The 22395-nt window shown below is 45.5% G+C and overlaps 1 protein-coding gene across 2 annotated transcripts in view; it reads right to left on the minus strand.

Annotated features, from left to right (window-relative positions):
* ARNT (aryl hydrocarbon receptor nuclear translocator) overlaps positions 1-20147 on the minus strand; it is a 117722-nt gene extending 97575 nt beyond the window's left edge. For both annotated transcript variants that reach the window (XM_077464239.1, XM_077464238.1), the window contains exon 1: positions 19932-20147. In XM_077464239.1, the coding sequence (XP_077320365.1) occupies positions 19932-19953 (22 nt within the window). In that variant the 5' untranslated portion in view covers positions 19954-20147. The remainder of the gene's footprint in view (positions 1-19931) is intronic.
* Between the last annotated feature and the right edge of the window lie 2248 nt (positions 20148-22395).

A 22395-nucleotide genomic window follows, 5' to 3' on the forward strand; every position in this document is an offset into this window, starting at 1 on the left:
ATTACAAGGAATGTAAACATCACTTGTAATAGAAAAACAGCATGGCCTCTTAAAGGGGAGGGCCACCCTGAAAAACAAAAAAATGTTAAAAATTACAAAAAATCTAAAAAAAAAAAAAAATGAAAAAAAATTTTTTTTTTACTTACCAGAAATGCCTGTTGCTAGGCACTTTATCCTAATCTTCCTCTTCCTCCTCCGCGGAGATCTTCTGTCTTCTCTCTTCGTCGCGGCGTCTTCTGGGTAATGAGTCGCGCTGTGTTCTGGGAACTGTGTGTTCCAGAACACAGTGCGTCCCATTCAGAAAGCGCTGCGGGACTCGCGCATGCGCAGTAGCTGCGGGACTCGCGCATGCGCAGTAGGAAACGGGCAGTGAAGCCGTAAGGCTCCGCTGCCTGTTTCCCTTACAAGGGATGGCGGCGCCGGGACCCGAGAGCCGAGGGACGGGTCGGCCTCGGGCGGCCGACATCGCGGGTGCCCTGGACAGGTGAGTGTGTTTATTAAGTCAGCAGCTGCAGTGTTTGCAGCTGCTGACTTTTTTTTTTTTATATAACCGGCCCTCCGCTTTAAATATGAGATCTGGGGACAAAAAGATCTTGGGTCTCATATTTACACTAAAATGCAATAATAATAAAAAAAAATAAAAGAAATTGATTTGTCATTTAAAATTTTTTATATATATATATATATATATATATATATATATATATATATATATATATATATATATATATATATATATATATATATATATATATACATACACACACACACACACACACATATATATATATATATTATATATATATACACACACCTTTAAGAACTATGGGTGTAAGTGACTTTTTGATGTCGCTTCTGCCCTGCTTTGTTATGGAGGCGGAGGGACCATTTTCCCCTCACTCGTCTTCATGCCCAGGAAGGGTGAAGATCCAATCGCTGCCTCCGCTGGTGGCGACGGCTCCAGTATGCGGCGGAGGGCACAGAATGTGGCGGGAGGGAGGGGCCCTCTGACGCCACCAATAAAAGTGATATTGTGGCGTATCTGCCGCAGAGACCACTTTTATCTGAAACCAGACCGCCAGCCAAAGAAGAGGATACCGGGGTTATGGCAGCTAGCTGCTGTCATTACAACAATATTCCTCTTAAAAGTGGCAATGTATAACGACGGTGGGTGGTTAAAAAAAACGGGCGAAGCGGTGTTATACAACGTTGTTTCGCCCAGCTGTACCATTCTGCCCCAGTAGAACTGTGACGGCTGGTCGGCAAGGGGTTAACATGTCAAATTGCATGTCAAATCAGTGGCAATTGCACCATCCAATGTATTGTCTGCAGACCCCTCAGGCAGGATTGTATTGAGGCACAGATCTGGGTACAGAAGGGTACAGAAACATTTCTAGTCCTAATGAGCACAGTGGCCTCCATCATCCATAAATGGAAGAAGTTCGGAACCACCAGGAATCTTCCTAGAGCGTTCCGCCCGGCCAAACTGAGCGATCGGTGGAGAAGAGCTTTAGTCAGGGAATCGGGGAGGTGACCAAGAACCCGATGGTCACTCTGACTGAACTCCCGCGTTTCTCTGTGGAGAGAGGAGAACCTTCCAGAAGAACAACCATCTCTGCAGCACTCCACTACTCAGGCCTGTATGGTAGAGAGGCTGAATGGAAGCCACTCCTCAGTAAAAGGCACATGCTAGCCCATCTGGAGTTTTCCAAAAGGAACCCAAAGGACTCTCAGACCATGAGAAATAAAAAGTTCTGGTCTGATGAAACAAAGATTGTACTTTTTGGCCTGAATGGCAAGCGTCATGTCTGCAGGAAACCAGGCACCGCTCATCACCTGGCCCATACCATCCCTACACTGAAGCATGGTGGTGGCATCATGCTGTTGGGATGTTTTTCAGCGGCAGAAACTGGGAGACAAGTCAGGATCGAGGGAAACATGAATTCAGCAATGTACAGAGAAATCCTTGATTAAAGCACTCTGGACCTCAGGCTGGGGAGAAGGTTCATCTTCCAAACAGGACAATAACCCTAAGCACACAACCAAGATAACAAAGAAATAGCTACGGGACAACTATGAATGTTCCTGACGCTCCCCATCCAACCTTATGGAGCTTGAGAGGTCCTGCCAAGAAGAATGGGAGAAACTGCCCAAAAATAGGTGTGCCAAGCTTGTAGCATCATATCCAAAAAAACTTGAGGCTGTAATTGGTGCCAAAAGTGCTTTAACAAAGTATTGAGCAAAGGCTGTGAATACTTCTTTCACATTGTGATTATGGTGTATTTTTTGTAGAATTTTGGGGAAATTAATGCATTTAATGCATTTTGGAATAAGGCTATAATATAACAAAATGTGGAAAAAGTGAAGCGCTGTGAATACTTTCTAGATGCACTGTATATAGTCCTACAGATAAAACCGGCCCTTTGAGGGCAACAATAATGCCCGTGCGGCCTGCGATGAAATTAAGTTTGACACCCATGCTCTATAATAATACTATTCACTCCTCTCCCAGCTGCTACATAAAGGTTTAAAAGGGATTGTAAAGCTTATTTTTTTCCCATAGCATAATAAAAAATAAAAAAAAGGATGATGTTATACTGCATGGAGCTGTCTCTTATGTCTTCTGGAGTCCCTTGCCGATGCCATCCGCTCCTCCTCTCCTCCAGGTGCCCCCTAAGCATGTGCTGAGGCAGCATCCATACAGGAGCGCTCCTGCTCTGGGCTGTGTGTGTCCATAGATACACACAGGCTGGCTCGGCCACGCCTCCTGCGCACAAGATTTGACTGACAGCAGTCTAAGGCTACAACTGCTCTCATGTCAGACCTGGAATGGTAGAGCTACAGCCGGGACAGCGCTGGGTCGTAACAGGAGACATGTAAGTGTTTAAGAGTCAAAATAAGGGCCAGTTTGAGAGAGCCCTACTACTGAGAAATATTGAGCACCTATTGCTTTCAGTCCCTGTGCACAGGTCTGCAGAGTAGCAGGTAATCAGGAATTCCCTACAGACCTAGAGGATCATACTCCTATATACAGGCTGTGAGGGGCGGCAAGGAAACTGCGCAGGAACTTTTTGAACTTTCTAATTTCACATCCTTCTGCTTTCCTCTTAATTTTATTATCTCTGGTTAGCCGTCAACAGGATGTAGCCTATGACAGTACTTAGAAGTGTCACAGATCTGCTGTGTGTTGCATCATGGCTTGTTTATATAAAAGAGAATAGATCCATCACGGGGCAGCTTTTTATTTCCTGGTTCAGAATTCCCCTGCCTGATCCCCCTCATTTCTGCACCCCAAAAGGATGTTAGGTTTCATTCAAGAAGCATTCATTTCCGACCCCATTTGCCTGAATTGTGGGGTTCTTCCCCCCGAAGGCTTCTATTTTCTTCTAATTCTTATTGCAAGAATCCCAGATGATGTCTCTTTAGACGAAACGCATTGGGCCGAGGCATGCTGATGTTATTGCGTTACCCACAAACCTCAATTTTAAGCACTTGATCCATTTTCTAAATGTGAGTTTCCAACTTCCTTTTAATAAATTTTACATTTATATGGATTCACACTATGTGGAGTAGTTTCTTTTCGGTCATGCTATAAAATTATATTATAATATATTTATATATATATATATATATATATAAAATCTCGATTTAAAATCTTGAATCGAGTTGAGAGGGAGAGGTCGAGGCCTCGCCTAAAAACTCCTGCCCACAGCTCCTCAGGACCGGCACGGTGTCCATCAAAAAAAAAAAAAAAAAGCGCAGTTTTTTTTTTCCCAATCGCCCAGCTTTAATATATATACACACTATTGTCAAAAGTATTGGGACACCTGCCTTTACACTAGAGAGAGAGAGATAGATATATATATATATATGACAGTACATATATATATATATATATATATATATATATATATATATATATATATATATATATGAGAGAGAGAGAGAGACCCCTTTCAAACCGCCCACGAAGAGCTTCGGCAACGGCACTTTTCGGTCGTATTTAACCTCCGCTATCGGACAAAGAAAGGGTTAAGCACTCCAAAAAGCAGCGCTTCTGCAGCAGTGCCCATTCATTTCAATGGGCAGGACCGGTGGAGCAGCGATGTATACATCGCTCCAAAAGATGCTGCTTGCAGGACCACCCTTTGCAGCTATAACAGCTTCAACTCTTCTGGGAAGGCCATCCACAACGTTTAGGAGTGTGTCTATAGGGATGTTTGACCATTCTTCCAGAAGTGCATTTGTGAGGTCAGACACTGATGTGGACGAGAAGACCTGGCTCACAGACCGCTCTAATTCATCACAAAGGTGTTCTATCGGGTTTAGGTAAGGACTTTGTGCAGGCCAGTCAAGTTCCTCCACCCCAAACTCGCTCATTCATATCTTTTATGGGCCTTGCTTTGTGCACTGGTACGCAGTCATGTTGGAACAGGAAGGGGACATTCCCAAATTGTTCCCACAAAGTTGGGAGCATGAAATTGTCCAAAATGTCTTGGTATGCTGATGCCTTAAGAGTTCCCTTCACTGGAACTAAAGGGCCAAGCCAAACCCCGAAAAACAACCCCCCCACACCATAATCTCCCCTCCAACAAACTTTACATTTGGCACAATGCAGTTAGACAAGTACCGGTCTCCTGGCAACCGCCGACCCAGACAAGTCCATCGGATTGCCAGACAGAGAAGTGTGATTCATCACTCCAGAGAACACGTCTCCACTGCTCTAGAATCCAGTGTCGGCGTGCTTTACACCTCTACATCTGACACATTGCATTGCATTTGGTGATGTAAGGCTTGGATGCAGCTGCTCAGCCACGGAAATCCATTCCATGAAGCTCTCTACGCACTACTGTTGTGCGAATCTGAAGGCCACAGGAAGTTTGGAGGTCTGTAGCTATTGACTCTGAAGACAGTTGGCGACTTCTGTGCACTGTGCCATTCAGCATGTGCTGAACCCGCTCTGTCATTTTACGTGGCCAAGTTGCTGTTGTTCCCAGTGGCTTCCACTTTTATAAAACCACTAATGCCGCGTACACGTGACCGGAATTTCAGGTTTTCAAGAGAAAATGTGACCGCGTGTATGCTCCATCGGAATTTAGCTGGCCGAATTCCCGCCAGCAAAAATGTCAGAGCAGGTTCTCAATTTTCCCGACAGAAAAACTTCGGAAATTCCAATCGTGTGTATGCAATTCCGACGCGCAAAAACTCACGTATGCTCAGATTCAACTACGAGATGGGAGCTATTGGCTTGCTGGCTACTGAACTTCCCTTTTCTAGTCCCGTCGTACATGTTGTACATCACCGCGTTCTTGGTGGTCGGAATTTGGTGTGACCGTGTGTAGGCAAGACAGCTTGAGCGGAATTCCGTCGGGAAAACCATCAGACCTTTTTCCGACCATAATTCCGATCGTGTGTACGTGGCATAACAGTTGACCATGGAATTTAGTAGCAAGGAAATTTTACAGATGGACTTATTGCACAGGTGGCAACCTATCACGGTACCATGCTTGATTTCACTGAGCTCCTGAGAGCGACCCGTTCTACTCACAAATGTTTGTAGAAGCAGTCTGCATGCCTACGTGTCAATTTTATACACCTGGATCCAATGATTTGGAGGGTGTCCCGATACTTTTGCCAATATAGTAGAGAGAGAGAGAAAAAGAGAGAGAGAGAGAGAGAGAGAGAGAGAGAGAGAGAAAAGAGAGAGAGAGAGAGAGAGAGAGAAAAAGAGAGAGAGAGAGAGAGAGAGAGAGAGAGAAAAAGAGAGAGAGAGAGAGAGAGAGAGAGAGAGAAAAAAGAGAGAGAGAGAGAGATAGAGAGAGAGAAAAAGAGAGAGAGAGAGAGAAAAAGAGAGAGAGAGAGAGAGAGAGAGAGAGAGAGAGAGAGAGAGAGAGAGAGAAAAAGAGAGAGAGAGAGAGAGAGAGAGAGAGAGAGAGAGAAGAGGGAGATCGAAGAGAGATCGAAGAGAGATCGAAGAGAGATCGAAGAGAGATAGAAGAGAGATAGATATTTTTCAGGGGGGTTTTCCCCAAGTTTCTCAGACTTTTTTCATTTATCACAAAAAAAAAACCAGTGGTGATCAAATACCACTGAAAGAAAGCTCTATGTGTTAAAAATTCTATAAAATTTTGATGGGTACAGTGTTGCATGACCGCGCAATTACCAATTAACCACTTCCCTACCACAGTACATCATATGACGTCCTTGACTTTGTGTGGGGATATCTGATTGATGGCTGCAGCTACAGGCATCATTCAGATATCATTCTTTGCAGCCGGCGATTCTGTGCACGATAAGAACGATCATAGCGGCAATTCCACTGCTTGATCATTCTTAAAAGCGATCGGAGGGGACGACCCACCCTCTCGCCACCATCCAGTGCTTCTCTGGGCTCTCCCGTGCCATCAAGTGCCCGGAGAAAGAATCATCCAGTGCCCGGTGACAACGATAGAGATTGCCAGCTACCTGCTGCCATAACAACGATATCCTCCTTCAAAAATACCAACGTATAACCACAGTGGGTGGTCCGGAAATGGTTAAGTACCAAAGTTTGGCGCCATTCCACAAGTGTGCGCAATTTTAAAGCTTGGCATGTTGGGTATCTATTTACTCTGTGTCTTTCACATTATGCAAAAAAATTGGGCTAACTTTACCGTTTTGTTTTTCAATTCAAGAAACTTTTTTTTTCCCCCCGAAAAAAGGCATTTAAAAAAATATTGTTGCGCAAATACTGTGTAACATAAAAATTTGCAACAGCTGCCATTTTATTCCCTAGGGCAGTGATGGCGAACCTTGGCACCCCAGATGTTTTGGAACTACATATCCCATGATGCTCATGCACTCTGCAGTGTAGTTGAGCATCATGGGAAATGTAGTTCCAAAACATCTGGGGTGCCAAGGTTCGCCATCACTGCCCTAGGGTCTCAGCTTAAAAAAAAAAAATTATATATATATATATATATATATATATATATATATATATATATATATATATTGTAATGGACGCCGTGGCTGGGTCCTGGAAGGACACTATATTTCCCCTCTGTTTGGGTTGTGCTCTCTTTAAGGGAATACAATTGATTAACCCACCTGTTAAGGCAGTGTCTTTAAAAAGCAAGACAGGAAGTTGTAGAGGGGTGTGGAAGGTGGTGGAGTGTGAGCAGCTTGCTGCTGGTTGAAGAGTGGTTTGCCCTGTGGGAGACTGTAGTCCGTGTAAGGGACTGGGAAAGGCTGACAACCTTGAGAGTCAGGAAGACTAAGGAAGTCGGTGAGTCCAGGAGGCTGGAAAGAGTTGACAAACCTGTTGGGAGCAAGCAGAGGAACTGTTGACAATTGAGAGCCAGGTGGCTTGGTATGTTCATTTGTGTGCTGAATGAATTTAAACCCCTGCGTGGGATTACTGGATGAACTAATATTTTGTTTTCTTATAATAAACGTGGGCTACCAGGCCCTTAACCATAAAACGCCTGCCTGATGTAGACTAAAACGCGCATCTACCAATTGAGTTTAATCACCCGAACATTACAAGTGGTGTTCGAATGCGGGCATGTAGAAGGTGGAATCCGGGTCCTTGCTCCATGGTGAGTCGCATCAGGAACTACTGCTAGCTGTGTGTGGCAGCCAGGCGAACAGCATTGCGTATACGTTTATTTGATGGACTGTGTTGCATGCGGGTTGTGTACCTGTGAATGTACACAACCCGAGAACCCGAGACAATCTGCTGAGAACTGTTACAAGCTGCTGTGTGCAGGTGATTGCAAGGATGGGACGGTCAAAGCAAAAAAAGGAAGCAATCCTTGCTAAAGCCAGGGAGCAGCTATTGTGGCTAGAGGGTATTTCACCACATGCCCCAGCCACACCAGAGAATTTGTCTGAGTCTGACATCGCTGTGATCTGGGGTAAATTGATCATGTCACCCCGAGTTAAAGGAGAAGTGAAAGAGGATGTTGTTCCTGGCAGCCTGAGCCCAAAGGTGCCACAGCATGACGCAAGGAGGCCTCTGCGCTGCATTAGTTGTAGTGAGTGGGGACATGCTGTTGCCCATTGCCCCTTGTCACAGGAATGTTTGTGGAATAACCAAGCTGGATGGGAGGTTGATGAATTCTGGAGCTCATCTACTAATGATTGTGATCAGCTGTGTCCTCAGAAGTGGTATCCAATGGCAACGAGTGAGAGCCAGTCATGGAGGAGATGCCAAGAAGTGAGCTCAGCATGGTCTGAGAAGATGTCTCCACCTTGTAGGACCAGTAAAAAGGGGCCAGTGACATGTGAGACAGCGAATGAATGGTTCAAGCGGAATCGCAAAGAGTCGGGTGCACTGCAAGGGGCTGAGATCTTGGCCTCTGACTATGTGCAACCCATGCTGCCTACAGAGGAGGTGGGAGACTTCCTTGTAAGATTTGAAAAAGTTGCTGTAAAGAGAAAATGGCCTAGGGACCGGTGGCCAAAACTGCTGCAAACCTTATTGCGGATAGAGTTCCGGTCGGTTTACCATTTGATGGATGAGGACCAGGATGACTATCGCAAGTTTAAAGAGGAAATCCTTCTTAGAGGAGAGTTCCATCGTATCATGGGCCGCCAGCAATGCTCCAGGATGGGAGAAGTGTCGCCGGAAGACCTAGGTTTTGGAAATCCAGAGAAACGTAAGGTTTTCTGTCATGGCCGCTTAGGCAAAGGGGTCAGTCCCGAAAGGAGAGTACATCAGCTTGAATCCTGCATGAGTTATAGCCAACCAGCTTTGGAGCGCAAGTCTGCAGTTACCCCTAGCAACAAAGATCTTGTGTTACCTACAGGGGGCGTCAGTGGGTCCAGAAAGGCTGCAGTTTTGCTCCATGGCCACATGGGGGAGTCAGCCTATGGAGACACCACACCAGTGAGACAACGCACTCAAGTGAAGGCTATGACATCAGCTGCAGGAACTGGTAAGACTTTCAGTTTATGATGCTGAACCCAGTGAAGTGGGAGTATGTCCAGTGGGGAGATCCACGGTACAAATGGACATAGACTTTCTGCATTGTGCTACCCAGAGCAGTGGGGAGGCGCAGCGTAAAGCCCAACTAGACGCAGGGCTAAAGACTGAAAAGGACATGGGGACTCTGCATATGCCTGCTATGATCCAGCAGATGGCTGGGAAAATTGAGCTAGGGGTGACCAAAACAGTGCTGGTACCATGTTCCCTAGTGACAGCTGCTGCAGGGTTGCCCAGGGAAACTTCCAAGGAGCTTGCAGTGTTGGAGCAGAGAGTTTCCCAGGTCAGCTATGGAGCTGCCCAAATAGGCAAAAGTGCCCCTTTACAGAGAGCAGGTGCTGTGAAGAGTCGCTCAGAGGTTATGGTGGCTCATAAACAAACCACAAAAACAGCAGTTGTGTCTACATGTAATGAGAATGCTAATGATCGTACTAACAAAAGTGATACTATTGCTAAACGTGATGAGTGTAATGACATTGAAACATGTATTTCTTGTAATGTCATATCTGAGAGTGAGGTTGGTAATGTGTTCACTACCAGTGATGAGAGTAGGAGATCTCCCATGACAGGCAGAGGCACAGGATTGTCCATGGAAGTCTCATGGGGTCTCCATGTGTTGGAGTCAGAGGCTGCCCAGGATGGCTCTGGTGCTATGCTGGTGGAACAAGGGGGGACTAATTCACACAGTGAGAGCGTGTGGGCGCAGCCCCACAACCCTACATGTAGCCCAGTGGGCAAGGGGTTAATTCAGCCTGCAAAAGTTGAGTGTACAAAGCTGAATGTGTCTGTAATGCCACCAGAAAAAGGTGTTCAGAATGATGTGCTGCACCAAGCTTTAGGTGATGAAGCATCACCCCAATGCAACATTGATAAAAGTATGGTGTCACAAAATGATGTATATAGAAGTGAGGAATGTGCAGTTAAAGCTAATGAATCCCATGTTTCTGTGCGGCTTTCTACAGCAGGTGATGCAACACTGTGGAACGCCCATGGTGGAACCACAATGGACTGGGACAGCTGGGCCAAACAATTGCTAGCCATGCTGGGTAAGGCTAACTTAAGTAACAAGGGTGTGGACACAACTGCTATGCCAGACAGGGGGATCGCAGAGCCGCCGGTGGTTGAGGGCGTCCTGGTCCCTGCAAAGGTTGCTGCCCTCCCCTCTGAAGAAACAGTTCAGGGCACTGGCATCGCAGATGTGTTGTCCACAGCCCCACAGCTAAATGATATTGAGTATCAAAGCGATAGTGTGACTTGTAATGACCTGCAGAGGCTCACCAACACTGGTGCAGAAGGGATAAGTGTGAGACATGTGTCTGACAGCTCTCCAGGGGAGCAACAAGCTGTGATGATGGGTACCTCCAAGGAGGATGAGGTCTCTTCAAATGTCTCACCCTCTCAACCTGCAGTCGCTGAGCCCCTCCATGTCTTGGACAGGGTAAAGGACCCTAGAAAGTTCTGGTGTTTAGACATGGGATGTTTAGAGATGACTGAAACCTTACTGGAAATGCTAGAGTTGGTAAAAATTATCTTGCTGTATACTTGGGTATCTCCGCCGCAGTTGGACCAGGTGGTGCTGCGTAGCACCAATGGGTGGAGCCAGGTGGTACAGGCAGTGCTGGGAAACCTTGACCAACAGTGGAATTGGTGGGACCAATGGTTAACCATTTTTGGCACAGGATCTCCAGATTCTCTGTGAGCGTACTTCTAGTTATTGATTGGTATGGAAGGCACGCAAGAGAACTGCTTGAGATATCAGAGGTCTCTCCGTCTGGGGCGGTGACTATAAAAATCTCTGCTGGTGTGGTCCGAGGTGGGGCGGAGCAGTGGTCAGTAGAGGGCGCAGATACTGCCTTACCCGCTAGGCCTCATGAGAAGGAACGGCCCAGAATGGACTCGGCAGTAGCAGAGATGCTTTCTGTCACTGGCCCAGGGGTACAAGTTAAGGTGCCCGGAGACACTATGGGAGAAAGTGTTAATGTTGGTTGCCGTAACAATGTAATATGTACACCTGGAAAAAATGGTTTATGCTTAGGTCAGGGTAGTTTGTTAGAACAAGTACCCATGGAGTGTTGGACAACGGGTGAGGTGGAGCTGTGCTATGGTTCCGTCGGATGTAGTCCCTCCTTGGGTCTTCTTCTAACAAACACTGATTTGGAAAGCACTGATGATACGGAAAGCTGTGATCTGTTAAGAGTTCGTTCTGCAAACAATGATTTGGTTGCCATGGGTAACAAGAGAAACTGTTTTGAACCTGAAATACAGATGGTGAAGGGTAAAATGGGTATTTGTAAGTTGAAAGGAGGGCTCAAGGAAGGCAGAGTTCCCCCAAGAAAAGTGAATAAGCCCAGGGACCCCAAAAGAAGAGGAAGGCTGAGTATAGGACAATATAGGAACCTGTTAAGATCCAGGGGGGAATGTTCCTGGAAGCGCACCCGGAAAAAAGGTTGGGCCTACGTGGCTGACGGCCAGCACAGAGGTGTCCCAACCATCATGATGGGTGCTGGTGTTCCTCCCTCCGGATCGAAACACAGGGGGGGGGATATGTAATGGACGCCGTGGCTGGGTCCTGGAAGGACACTATATTTCCCCTCTGTTTGGGTTGTGCTCTCTTTAAGGGAATAAAATTGATTAACCCACCTGTTAAGGAAGTGTCTTTAAAAAGCAAGACAGGAAGTTGTAGATGGCTGTGGAGGAGTGTGAGCAGCTTGCTGCTGGTTGAAGAGTGGTTTGCCCTGTGGGAGACTGTAGTCCGTGTAAGGGACTGGGAAAGGCTGACAACCTTGAGAGTCAGGAAGACTAAGGAAGTCGGTGAGTCCAGGGGGCTGGAAAGAGTTGACAAATCTGTTGGGAGCAAGCAGAGGAACTGTTGACAATTGAGAGCCAGGTGGCTTGGTATGTTCATTTGTGTGCTGAATGAATTTAAACCCCTGCGTGGGATTACTGGATGAACTAAATATTTTGTTTTCTTATAATAAACGTGGGCTACCAGGCCCTTAACCATAAAACGCCTGCCTGATGTAGACTAAAACGCGCATCTACCAATTGAGTTTAATCACCCGAACATTACAATATATATATATATATATATATATATATATGCAATTTATTGTGTGTGTAATAATATATATATATATATATATATATATAATAATGTTTGGGTGTTCCGAGTAATTTTCTAGAAAAATAAAATAAATAAATAACGAATTTTACATGTACGAGCGAAGCGCCAGAATTGGCGCGGATGGGAAGTGGTTAAACCATCCAGATGCAATGGACAATTCTGGTATAGGAAGCCAAGGTTGTACGAGGACACCTCCCCAAATATCACACTTCCTAAATATGACGGGGACATCTTGCTTTCATTTCCCATCTCCCTTGTAAAGTCGGGCTATCACAGCACAGCACACTATAGTAAAACCAGCTTAACAGGCCTGAAGGGCTCTGTGTGACTCTGTACACACAGCTGTGCTCACAGTTTTCCATGCGTCTTGTTGGTCTGTAGTTCCTCTTAACATCTACCAGCTGACACAATAAATCTGTGTTCTTCATAAAAAAAAATAAAAAAAAAAATAATAAAGTTCCAACGTCTCGCCTGCCGAAGGTCTGTAAGAAAGGAATTTGCGGAGCTGAATTTATGGGAAAAGGTTTTATTGTAAAAACTAAAGACATGACGTGATTCTTTACTGGCAACATCCTCGCAAAGCGTTGTGTGCGTGTTCAGGACAAACATCCACCGCCGCTTAGATAACAGAATGTAAATGTTACCCAGTGGGATGGACACTGGACAAACAGCAAGGTCACTTTTCTGTACAGATGCCAAGATTTTAAACCAACTGCTTAAAAAAAAAAAAAAAAAAAAATTAAAAAAAAAGAGCTCACCGCATTATCTAGAAAATAAAAGGAAAAAAAAGAAAAAAAGAAAAGAAATAATCCTCCTCTCCAAATGTAAAGCCCCACAGACATTGAAGAGAAATGTTCAAGAGGCCATCACGCTAAAACATTCTTAACCAATTCAGCTCCGGAAGGTTTTACCGTTTTACCTTCATGAGCAAGCCATTTGTTTCTATTCGGGACTGCGTTACTTTAACTGGTGATTGCGCAGTTGTGCAACGCTGTACCCAAGTAAAATTTATATTGTTTTTTTTTTTTTTTCACACAAATAGAGCTTTCTTATGCTGGTATTTGATCACCATTGGGTTTTATTTTTTATTATATAAAACGAAAAAAAGGTTAAAAATAAATAAATAATATATTTATTTTTTTTCCTATATCTCAATCAAATTTCTTCATACATTTAGGCCAAAATATATATTTTTTTTTATCAAAGATGATGTAGCAGAATATATTTTGTCCTAAATTTATGAAGAAATTCAATTTTTTTCCATTTTTTTTATTATTCAATATATTTTATTGCAGAAAGTAATATAAAAAAAATATGTGTAATATATATATATATATATATATATATATATATATATATATATATATATATATATATATATATATATATATATATATATATATATATATATATATATATTTTTTTTTTTTTTATTATTATTACACACAGTTGTTCTTATATTACTTTCTGCAATAAAATATAATCCAATAATAAAATAAATGGGGAAAAAAAAAAATCGAATTTCTTCATAAATTTAGGCCAAAATATATTCTGCTATATCTTTGATAAAAAATTATATATATATATATATATATATATATATATATATATATATACATATATATACACACACACACATATATATATATATACATACAACTTATTTTTTTATTACTTGCAATAAAATATATCTAAACATAATAAAAAAAAAAAATCTAATTTCTTCATGAATTTTAGGCCAAATTGTATTCTGCTATATCTTTGATAAAAAATAAAAAAAAACAGATATATATTGGTTTGTGTGAAAGTTATAGCGTTTTCAAACACTATGGGATATATACTGGAATTAGAGGTGCACTGAATGGAAATTTTGGCCCTGAAACAGAAAATTCAGGATGCATTTGGCCAAAAGAAAAAAATGATTGTTAGTTATTTTTTTATTATTATATTTTTATATGTCATTGTATTATATTCAACTTTTTACTTAAGGCTGGGTTCACACTGCTGCGGGGGGAGATCCGGATGTGATTCGCACCGCAAATCACATCCGATCTCCGTAGCGATGCGAGTTCAGCCATACAGATAGTATGGCTGAATTCGCAGCGCTCCCGCAGCAAACTCGCACGGGACCCTTTTTTTGGTCCGCAACAGAATCGGATCGCATGGGGGTTCACACCATGCGATCCGATTCCTGTGCGAGTCGGCAGATCGCACTGCGATATGCGGACGGATCTGGGGGTGTCATTAACATATCATTGACACTCCCAGCCGTCCGCATAGGGCAGTGTGAACTGCCGGCGGGAGTAACGCGATGCGGGAAAACGCCGCGGATTCGCGGCGTTCCCGCATCGCAGCGGTGTGAACCCGGCCTAAAGCGGGATTTCACTGTGAAAAAAATTATTATAAGCCAGTAGCTACAAATACTACAGCTGCTGACTTTTAATAAATGGACACTCACCTGTCCCGGGGTCCAGCGATGTCGGCAGCCGAGGCAGATCGATCGGCTCTCGGCTGCATTCTAGGTGAGGGAATCAGGAAGTGAAGCGAATCGACTTCACTTCCCGGTTCCCTACTGCGCATGCGCGAGTCGCTCAGCGCAATAGGAATTGTCCGCGCTGTCTCTGGGACCCGTGTGTGTCACAGCAGACAGCGTGCAGGGACAGGAAGCGGAGTCTATGCCCGGAAGTAGGTGAAACTACCTGTCTTTAGAAGATATCTGCACCCCCCTGAAATTGTGACACCGGAGGAGGGGGGGGTTCCGATGAGCGGAAGTTCCACTTTAGGGTGGAGCCCCGCTTTAATATCATGAATTTAAAAAAATATGATTTTTGATGCCATTATTGGCGCCTTTCAGCACAAGAAAAGCTCAAGAAAAATGTATCCCTTTAAATTCTATACATGTCTTCACAGTGGTCCGCTGCGCTTTCGTTGTGGTGTTGAGAACCCCGCTTGCTGCATTAAAAAAAACTGCACCAAAGACAAACCTCACTATCAAAATGCATTAAAACCGCAGCAAGAACGCATCAATAATGCAACCGTGTTACGTTTTTGATGCTTTTTTTTTTAAAGTCACATGACCTATGAAAGACACACCATAAGCACAGTGAAATCATGGCAAAGTCACTGTCAAATTGTGTGCGTTTTCGGCGCCATTATCAGCACCTTGTTCTCTATCGGCAAAATGGCAAAAATACGATTTTCTCCCGATATGTTCTGGCCGTCGAAATGTTGGTGCATCTCTAAGGCCCCTTTCACACTTATGCGATTTCTCCTGCGACTTGGGACTGCCAAAGTCATATGACAAGTCGTACCCCATGATTTCCAATGAGCACCGCTCATATCTGTGAGACTTCAAAGTAGTCCCTGCACTACTTTGGTCTGACTTTGATGCGACTTGGTCCATAGACCTGAAGATCACACAGGCATCGCTTCAAGTCGTGGCAAAATCACATGACTTTCCAGTCCTACAATTGTGAAATGGGCCTAAGTGGAATTTTTATTCATTTTGTTTTTATACTACTAATGGCGGTGATCAGCGACTTATAGTGGGACTGTGATAGCGTGGCGGACAATCTGATACTAACTGACACTGACTTACCAGTGACACCAATACAGTGATCAGCAGGGTGGATCTGATTTAAATCATACATATTTAAAGAGCAACTGTCATCTCTGTCCCGCTGTTGGCCCCTCCTCTGACCCCCCCCCCCGTTGGCCCCTCCTCTGACCCCCCCCCCGTTGGCCCCTCCTCTGACCCCCCCCCCGTTGGCCCCTCCTCTGACCCCCCCCCCCCCGTTGGGCCCTCTTCTGACCCCCTGTTGGCTCACCGACAGTCCCATTCACTTTAATGGGATGGCTGGTGGTGCGGCCGTGACACAACAAGGTGAGGGCCGCGGTGGCAGCAGGTGAGTGGATACCAGCTAACAGGCGCTGCCATGATGGATCTGAAATGACCGGTACTCTTTAAATATAACGACTCATTCTTACTGGTCATTAGAATATTTTATATTTGCAGACAAAATTAAGGTCTCCTATTTAGAATTAGAAGCCATCAGGTTAGTAAAACGGCGATATCCGAACCGATTCAATCATACAGTTTGTAGTGTACATGGATTTGGAAAACAATGGCATAAAGGAATATTCCTGAACTTTGTTTTTTCTCATGGTTACTGTGACATTGTGGAAATGCATCAATGCAGTGCATGTTATCTCAGGGTTGCAGAGCTTGGATTCATTGAATGAGTTTACCAAAAATGTAAAAATGGCAGAATATACAGCCTCATGCTACACAACTAAGCTACATTTCATGCTGAATAAACTAAATGATTAATGCATCTTAAATAGAAAACTATCTTTAGATAGATTTTTACACCAAAAAGCATTTTATTAAAATAAAATAAAAAAAGAATCTATTTAAAGCAAAAAAATCTGATTTAAAAAGAAAAAGAAAAATAAAAATCATTCATTTATATCCACCCTGATGATCAGCACTAATACTAGTGTAACCAGTTGCCGCCCACCGCACGCCGATATACGTCAGCACAATGGCAACAGTGCGCAAACGGGCGTACCTGTATGTCCCCTTTAAGAGCCGGGGATAGCAGGCGTGCGCCCGCCGTGTACATCGCGACCGCGGGACCGGTGGACTCCATGTCTGCCTGTCTCCCAGCGATCGTGTCACACAGCCTCAGAACGGGGATGTGCCTATGTAAACAAGGCATTTCCCGATTCTGCCTTCTCTCATGACAGAGATCTACTGCTCCCTGTCATCGCGAGCGGTGATCGCTGTCATGTCATTGGTAGCCCATCCCCCCCTACAGTTAGACCCACTCCCTAGGACACACTTAACCCCTTCATCGCCCCCTAGTGGTTAACCCCTTCCCTGCCAGTGTCCTTTACACAGTAATCAGTACATTTTTATAGCACTGATCGCTGTATAAGTGACAATGTTCCCAAAATAGTGTCAAAAACATCCGATGTCTCCGCCATAATTTCACAGTCCTGATAAAAATCGCAGATCGCCGATATTACTAATAAAAAAATTAAAATGCCATAAAACTATCCCATATTTTGAAGACACTATAACTTTTGCGCAAACCAATCAATAAATGCTTATTGCGATTTTTTTTTTTTACCAAAAATATGTAGAAGAATACATATCGGCCTAAACTGAGGAAAAAAAAGTTTTTTTTTTATATATGTATATATTTTTGGGGGATATTTATTATAGCAAAAAGTAAAAAAAAATCGTTTTTTTTTTTTTTTTTCAAAATTGTCGCTCTTTTATGATTTATAGCGCAAAAAAAAAAAAAAAACGTGATCAAATACCACCAAAAGAAATATCCATTTGTGGGGAAAAAAAAGGACGTCAATTTTGTTTGGGAGTAACGTTGCACGACCGCGCAATTGTCAGTTAAAGCGACGCAGTGCTGAATCACAAAAAGTGCTCTGGTCAGGAAGAGGGTAAAATCTTCCCGGGTCTGAAGTGGTTAAAATCCTTGTAATGAACATGGATCACTCAGAGGGGAATGTTTTTTTTTTTCCTCAACAAAAGCGGAGTTGCATTTTAAGCAGAGACCCTAAAGACTAAAATAGCGGGTGTTGTGTTTTTTTTTTAGCTTGCACAGCGGTTTATCAAGCACAAATTTTCATGAAAAAAAAATCAACACGTTTTAGTGAACGCAGACACAATACTCAATTTTTTCGGTAAAACATAAAAGACGATGTCGTGCCGAGTGAATAGATATCGAACGCATCGCGATTTAAAAGTGCGGACGGCGGTGGAACGGCCCCAAACTACAGAACCTAGAAATCTCCAAAGCCTACATTTAAAAACCCTTCCAAGTTACTAATTAAACCCCCCCCCCCCCTTTTCAAACAAGTGGAGCGATGGGGGCCGCCTGTCCGTTTTTCGTGCGGAACGGATCGGACCCTCCATTGTTCTCTATGGAGAGATGGGTGTAAAAACACGGCCTGTTGGGAGTACTTGGGGACTGGGGTGGAGAACCACTGCTCCAGTGGATCGGATCGTATAACAGTTGGGTGTAGACAGACAGTTGGACCATTTCCATCCACCCGCCCATTGAGAGAAGCGGGCTGTGTCCGTGTCCGCTCTGCATCAGTGGGATGGACACGGACCTTTCATCAGTGGGATGGACACGGACCTTTCATCAGTGGGACAGACACGGACCTTTCATCAGTGGAGATCAGCTGACAGATCCCCTGCTGAGCGGGAAGAGCCGCTTGATGGAGTCTCTATCCCGTATAAGAGGGGCCTTAGAGTGCCACAGGAGGTCTGCTGATAGAATTATCGCTCTCATGTGACACAGCCAACGGGAAACCCGGGAGGACTTCCCTCATTCTGCCAGGCACTGCTGGAGGGAAAATATCCCCATCTGTCTGCAAGCAAAGACATACTCCTGACCCCTGAACTCCTCTCAGCAAACTGATAACCTCAAACATACTCCTGACCTCTGTGCAACATACTGAACGCGCCATTACTCCTGACGCCTGAACCCTGCATTACTCCTGACCCCGCCATTACCCCTGAACCCGGCATTACTCCTGACCTCTGAACTCTGCTTAGCATTACTCCTGACCCCTGAACTCAGTATTACCCCTAAACTATTACTACAAACCTTGGCATTACTCCTGATCCACAAACTCTGCTCAGCAGACTCCTGAACTCCGCTCAGCATTACTCTTGACCCCCTGAACTCGGTTCAGCATACTCCTGACCCCTGCATTACTTCTGGCCTCTGCTTTAACCCTGACTCCTGAACTCGGTATTACCCCTAAACTCAGCATTATGTCTGACCTCTGAACTCTGCATTACTCCTGACCTTGGAATTACTCCTGACCCCTGAACTCAGCATTACTCCTGAACTCAGCTTTACTCCTGATCCCCTAACTCGGCATTACTCCTGAACTCAGCTTTACTCCTGATCCCCTAACTCGGCATTACTCCTGAACTCAGCTTTACTCCTGACCACTGAACTCGGCATTACCCCTGAACTCAGCTTTACTCCTGACCCCTGAACTCAGCTTTACTCCTGATCGGCATTACTCCTGACCTCAGAAATTACTCCTGAACCCTGAACTCGGCATTACTCTAGACCTCAATATTACTCCTGACCCCTGAACTCTGCTCAGCATTGCTCATGACCCCCTGAACTCGGTTCAGCATACTTCTGACCCCTGAACTTGGCATTACCCCTGAACTATGCATTAACCTTCACCCCTGAACTCAGCATTACATCTGACCTCTGCACTCGGCATTACTCCTGATCTATATGCATTACTCCTGACCCCTGAACTCAGCATTACTCCAGACCTCGGCATTAACCCTGACCTCTGAACTCGGCCTTACTTCTGACCCTTGACCTCAGCATTAACCCGTGATCTTTGAACTCATCATTACCCCTGACCTGTTGGTGATATAAATACACGGCCCCCTGCCCCCGGGACCCTCCTGTACAATCTCGCTCAGTTATGATAGGACACAATAGAATGACACCGAGATCCTGTCGCCCCCGGGTGGTTCCGGTGTGAATGAGGGCTGGGAGGGGGAGTTCCCGTCACTTTGGCAGATTCCCTCTCACTTCCTGTTGTGTCTCTGGGACAGGAAATGAAGGGAAATCTCCCCAATGGGACTTAAACAATAAATAAAGTCACCTGATGGGTGTTGTGACCCTTCCGATACCCAACAATAGAACAGAGCCGCCCTTCCCCTGTATACAGAGGACAGGTCCTCTTCACACCTGACAGTCCATCTACACCATTGTGTGTGACCCCCTCACACCCCGTACACAGCCCCACCACCCCTCCCCCGGCCCTCACCTTGATGTGCAGCGGCGGCCATCCCGCCTCTTTTATCCTCCCGTCCTCCTCTCTACCGCTCCGCCCTCCGGGTGCCCGGTAACAAGATGGCGGACACGATCCTATTCTCCGCTTTTTTCCCCAAAAACCAAACGGGGGTGATATGGCTCGTACAGCGCAACCTAACCCGCCAAGGCTGAGGCGTGGCCTGCCCACGACCGACAGCGCTTCTGTCCAATCATCGCTGGTAGCGGGTACCAAGGACCGCCCAGAGGAGACAGGGTGTGGCTAGCAGGTTAGGTGAGTTCCTGACGAGAAGAGTGGTTGCGTAAGAAGGGAAACGATTGGAGGAGAGGGGAAGGACGCTTCGTGATTCGCTGGCGGGGACGGAGACGCGGATTGGATGGTAGGGGGCAGAGGGGTGGGGTTGTGCTGAGTGCGAGGGTGTACCAAGATGGCCGTGAAGAGACGTCACTTTCGTTACGAAATCTGACCGGTCGCCTAAGCTGACGGAACACGTGCTGCCATCAATAAGGGAACTGAGAGTTTGTTATAGGGTTGTAATGATGAGGCCTGCCCAGTACAGGGTGATCTCTGTATGACTGAATATGTGTCATACATTGTACAGGGCTTCGCAAAATTGTTCTGAATCTAAGAGCCAGATGAAAAAGTTAGGAGAATTTTTTTTTAACCATTTGCTTACCGAGCGCTTTCACCCCCTTCCTGCCCAGGCCAATTTTCAGCGCTGTCACACTTTGAATGACAATTGCACCGTCATACAACACTGTACACTGGTGAGATTTTATCATTTTTTTTCCACACAAATATTATTTTTTATTATTTTATTTTTTGCTAAATACATGAAAAAAGATTAAAAAAAATTGAAAAAAAACGTTTTCTTAATTCCAGTTATAAAATTTTGCACATAAGTCATTTTTCTTCTTGATTAATAGGACCTGATAAGGCTGCACTGATGATGCTACTATGATGGGCACTGAGACTGCACTAATGGGCACTGATAAGGCTACTATGATGGGCACCAATGAAGCTGCACTGATGAACACTGAGGCTGCACTAATGGGCACTGATAAGGCTAATATGATGGTCATTGATGAAGCTGCACCGACAGGCCCTAATGAGGCTGCACTAATGGTCTCTGATGAGGCTGCCCTAATGGGCACTGATGAGGCTGCACTAATGGGCACTGATGAGGCTGCACTGATGGGCACTGATAGGCTGCACTGATGGGGTTGCCCTAATGGGCACTGAGGCTGCACTAATGAGGCTGCACTAATGGTCTCTGATGAGGCTGCCCTAATGGGCACTGATGAGGCTGCACTAATGGGCACTGATGAGGCTGCACTGATGGGCACTGATAGGCTGCACTGATGGGGTTGCCCTAATGGGCACTGAGGCTGCACTAATGAGGCTGCACTAATGGTCTCTGATGAGGCTTTACTAATGGTCACTAATGAGGCTGCACTAATGGTCACTGATGAGACTGCACTAATGGGCACCGAGGAGGTTGCACTAATGGGCACTGAGGAGGCTGCACTGATGGGGCTGCCCTAATGGGCACTGAGGCTGCACTAATGGCACTGATGAGGCTGCACTAATGGGCACTGAGGAGGTTGCACTAATGGGCACTGAGGAGGCTGCAGTGATGGGGCTGCCCTAATGGGCACTGAGGCTGCACTAATGGCACTGATGAGGCTGCACTAATGGTCTCTGATCAGGCTGTGCTATTTGGCCCTGATGATGCTGCACTGATATCCTGCCCTGATGAGGCTGCACTAATGGACACTGATGAGGCTGCACTGATGGGGCTGCACTAATGGGCATTGATGAGGCTGCAGTGATAGCCTGCCCTGACAAGGCTGCACTAATGGGCACTGATGAGGCTGTACTGATGGGGCCGCACTAATGGGCACTGATAGCCTGCCCTGATGAGTCTGCACTAATAGACACTGATGAGGCGGCACTGATGGGCACTGATAGGCTGCACTAATGGACCCTGATGAGGCTGTACTGATGGGCACTGATGAGAAAGCATTGATGGGGCTGCACCATTGGGCACTGATGAGGCTGCAATGATGTGCACTGATGAGGCTGCACTAGTGGGCACTGATGAGGCTGCACTGATGGGGTTGCACTAATGGTCACTGATAGGCGGCCGCACCAGCTTCGGGCTGTCCAGGGGGTATCGGCTCCTAGGCTGCTCAGACCTGACTTGGAGCCCACCTGGAGGTGCCTGGCTCAGGGTCATTGCTGAGCCAGTTCAGCGCCTCCGGTTCCTGCTCTGAGGTGAGGCTGAGACTCTCCCTGGACAGCTCGGCCTGTACCTGCACCCAGTGATCCCGCAGGAGGAGCTCCGGGAGGCTCAAGTCTACACCGACATACTGTCTGATAGCCATACAGGGGACATTTTCTGCCTGGGGCTCAGCTCCACTCCTCCCCTGATCCGCCCCTCCTACTTCACTACAAC

Source organism: Lithobates pipiens, unplaced genomic scaffold (assembly GCF_037356315.1).
Source record: "Lithobates pipiens isolate NorthernLeopardFrog02 unplaced genomic scaffold, aLitPip1_a1.2 Scaffold_30, whole genome shotgun sequence".
NCBI classification, from domain to species: domain Eukaryota; kingdom Metazoa; phylum Chordata; class Amphibia; order Anura; family Ranidae; genus Lithobates; species Lithobates pipiens.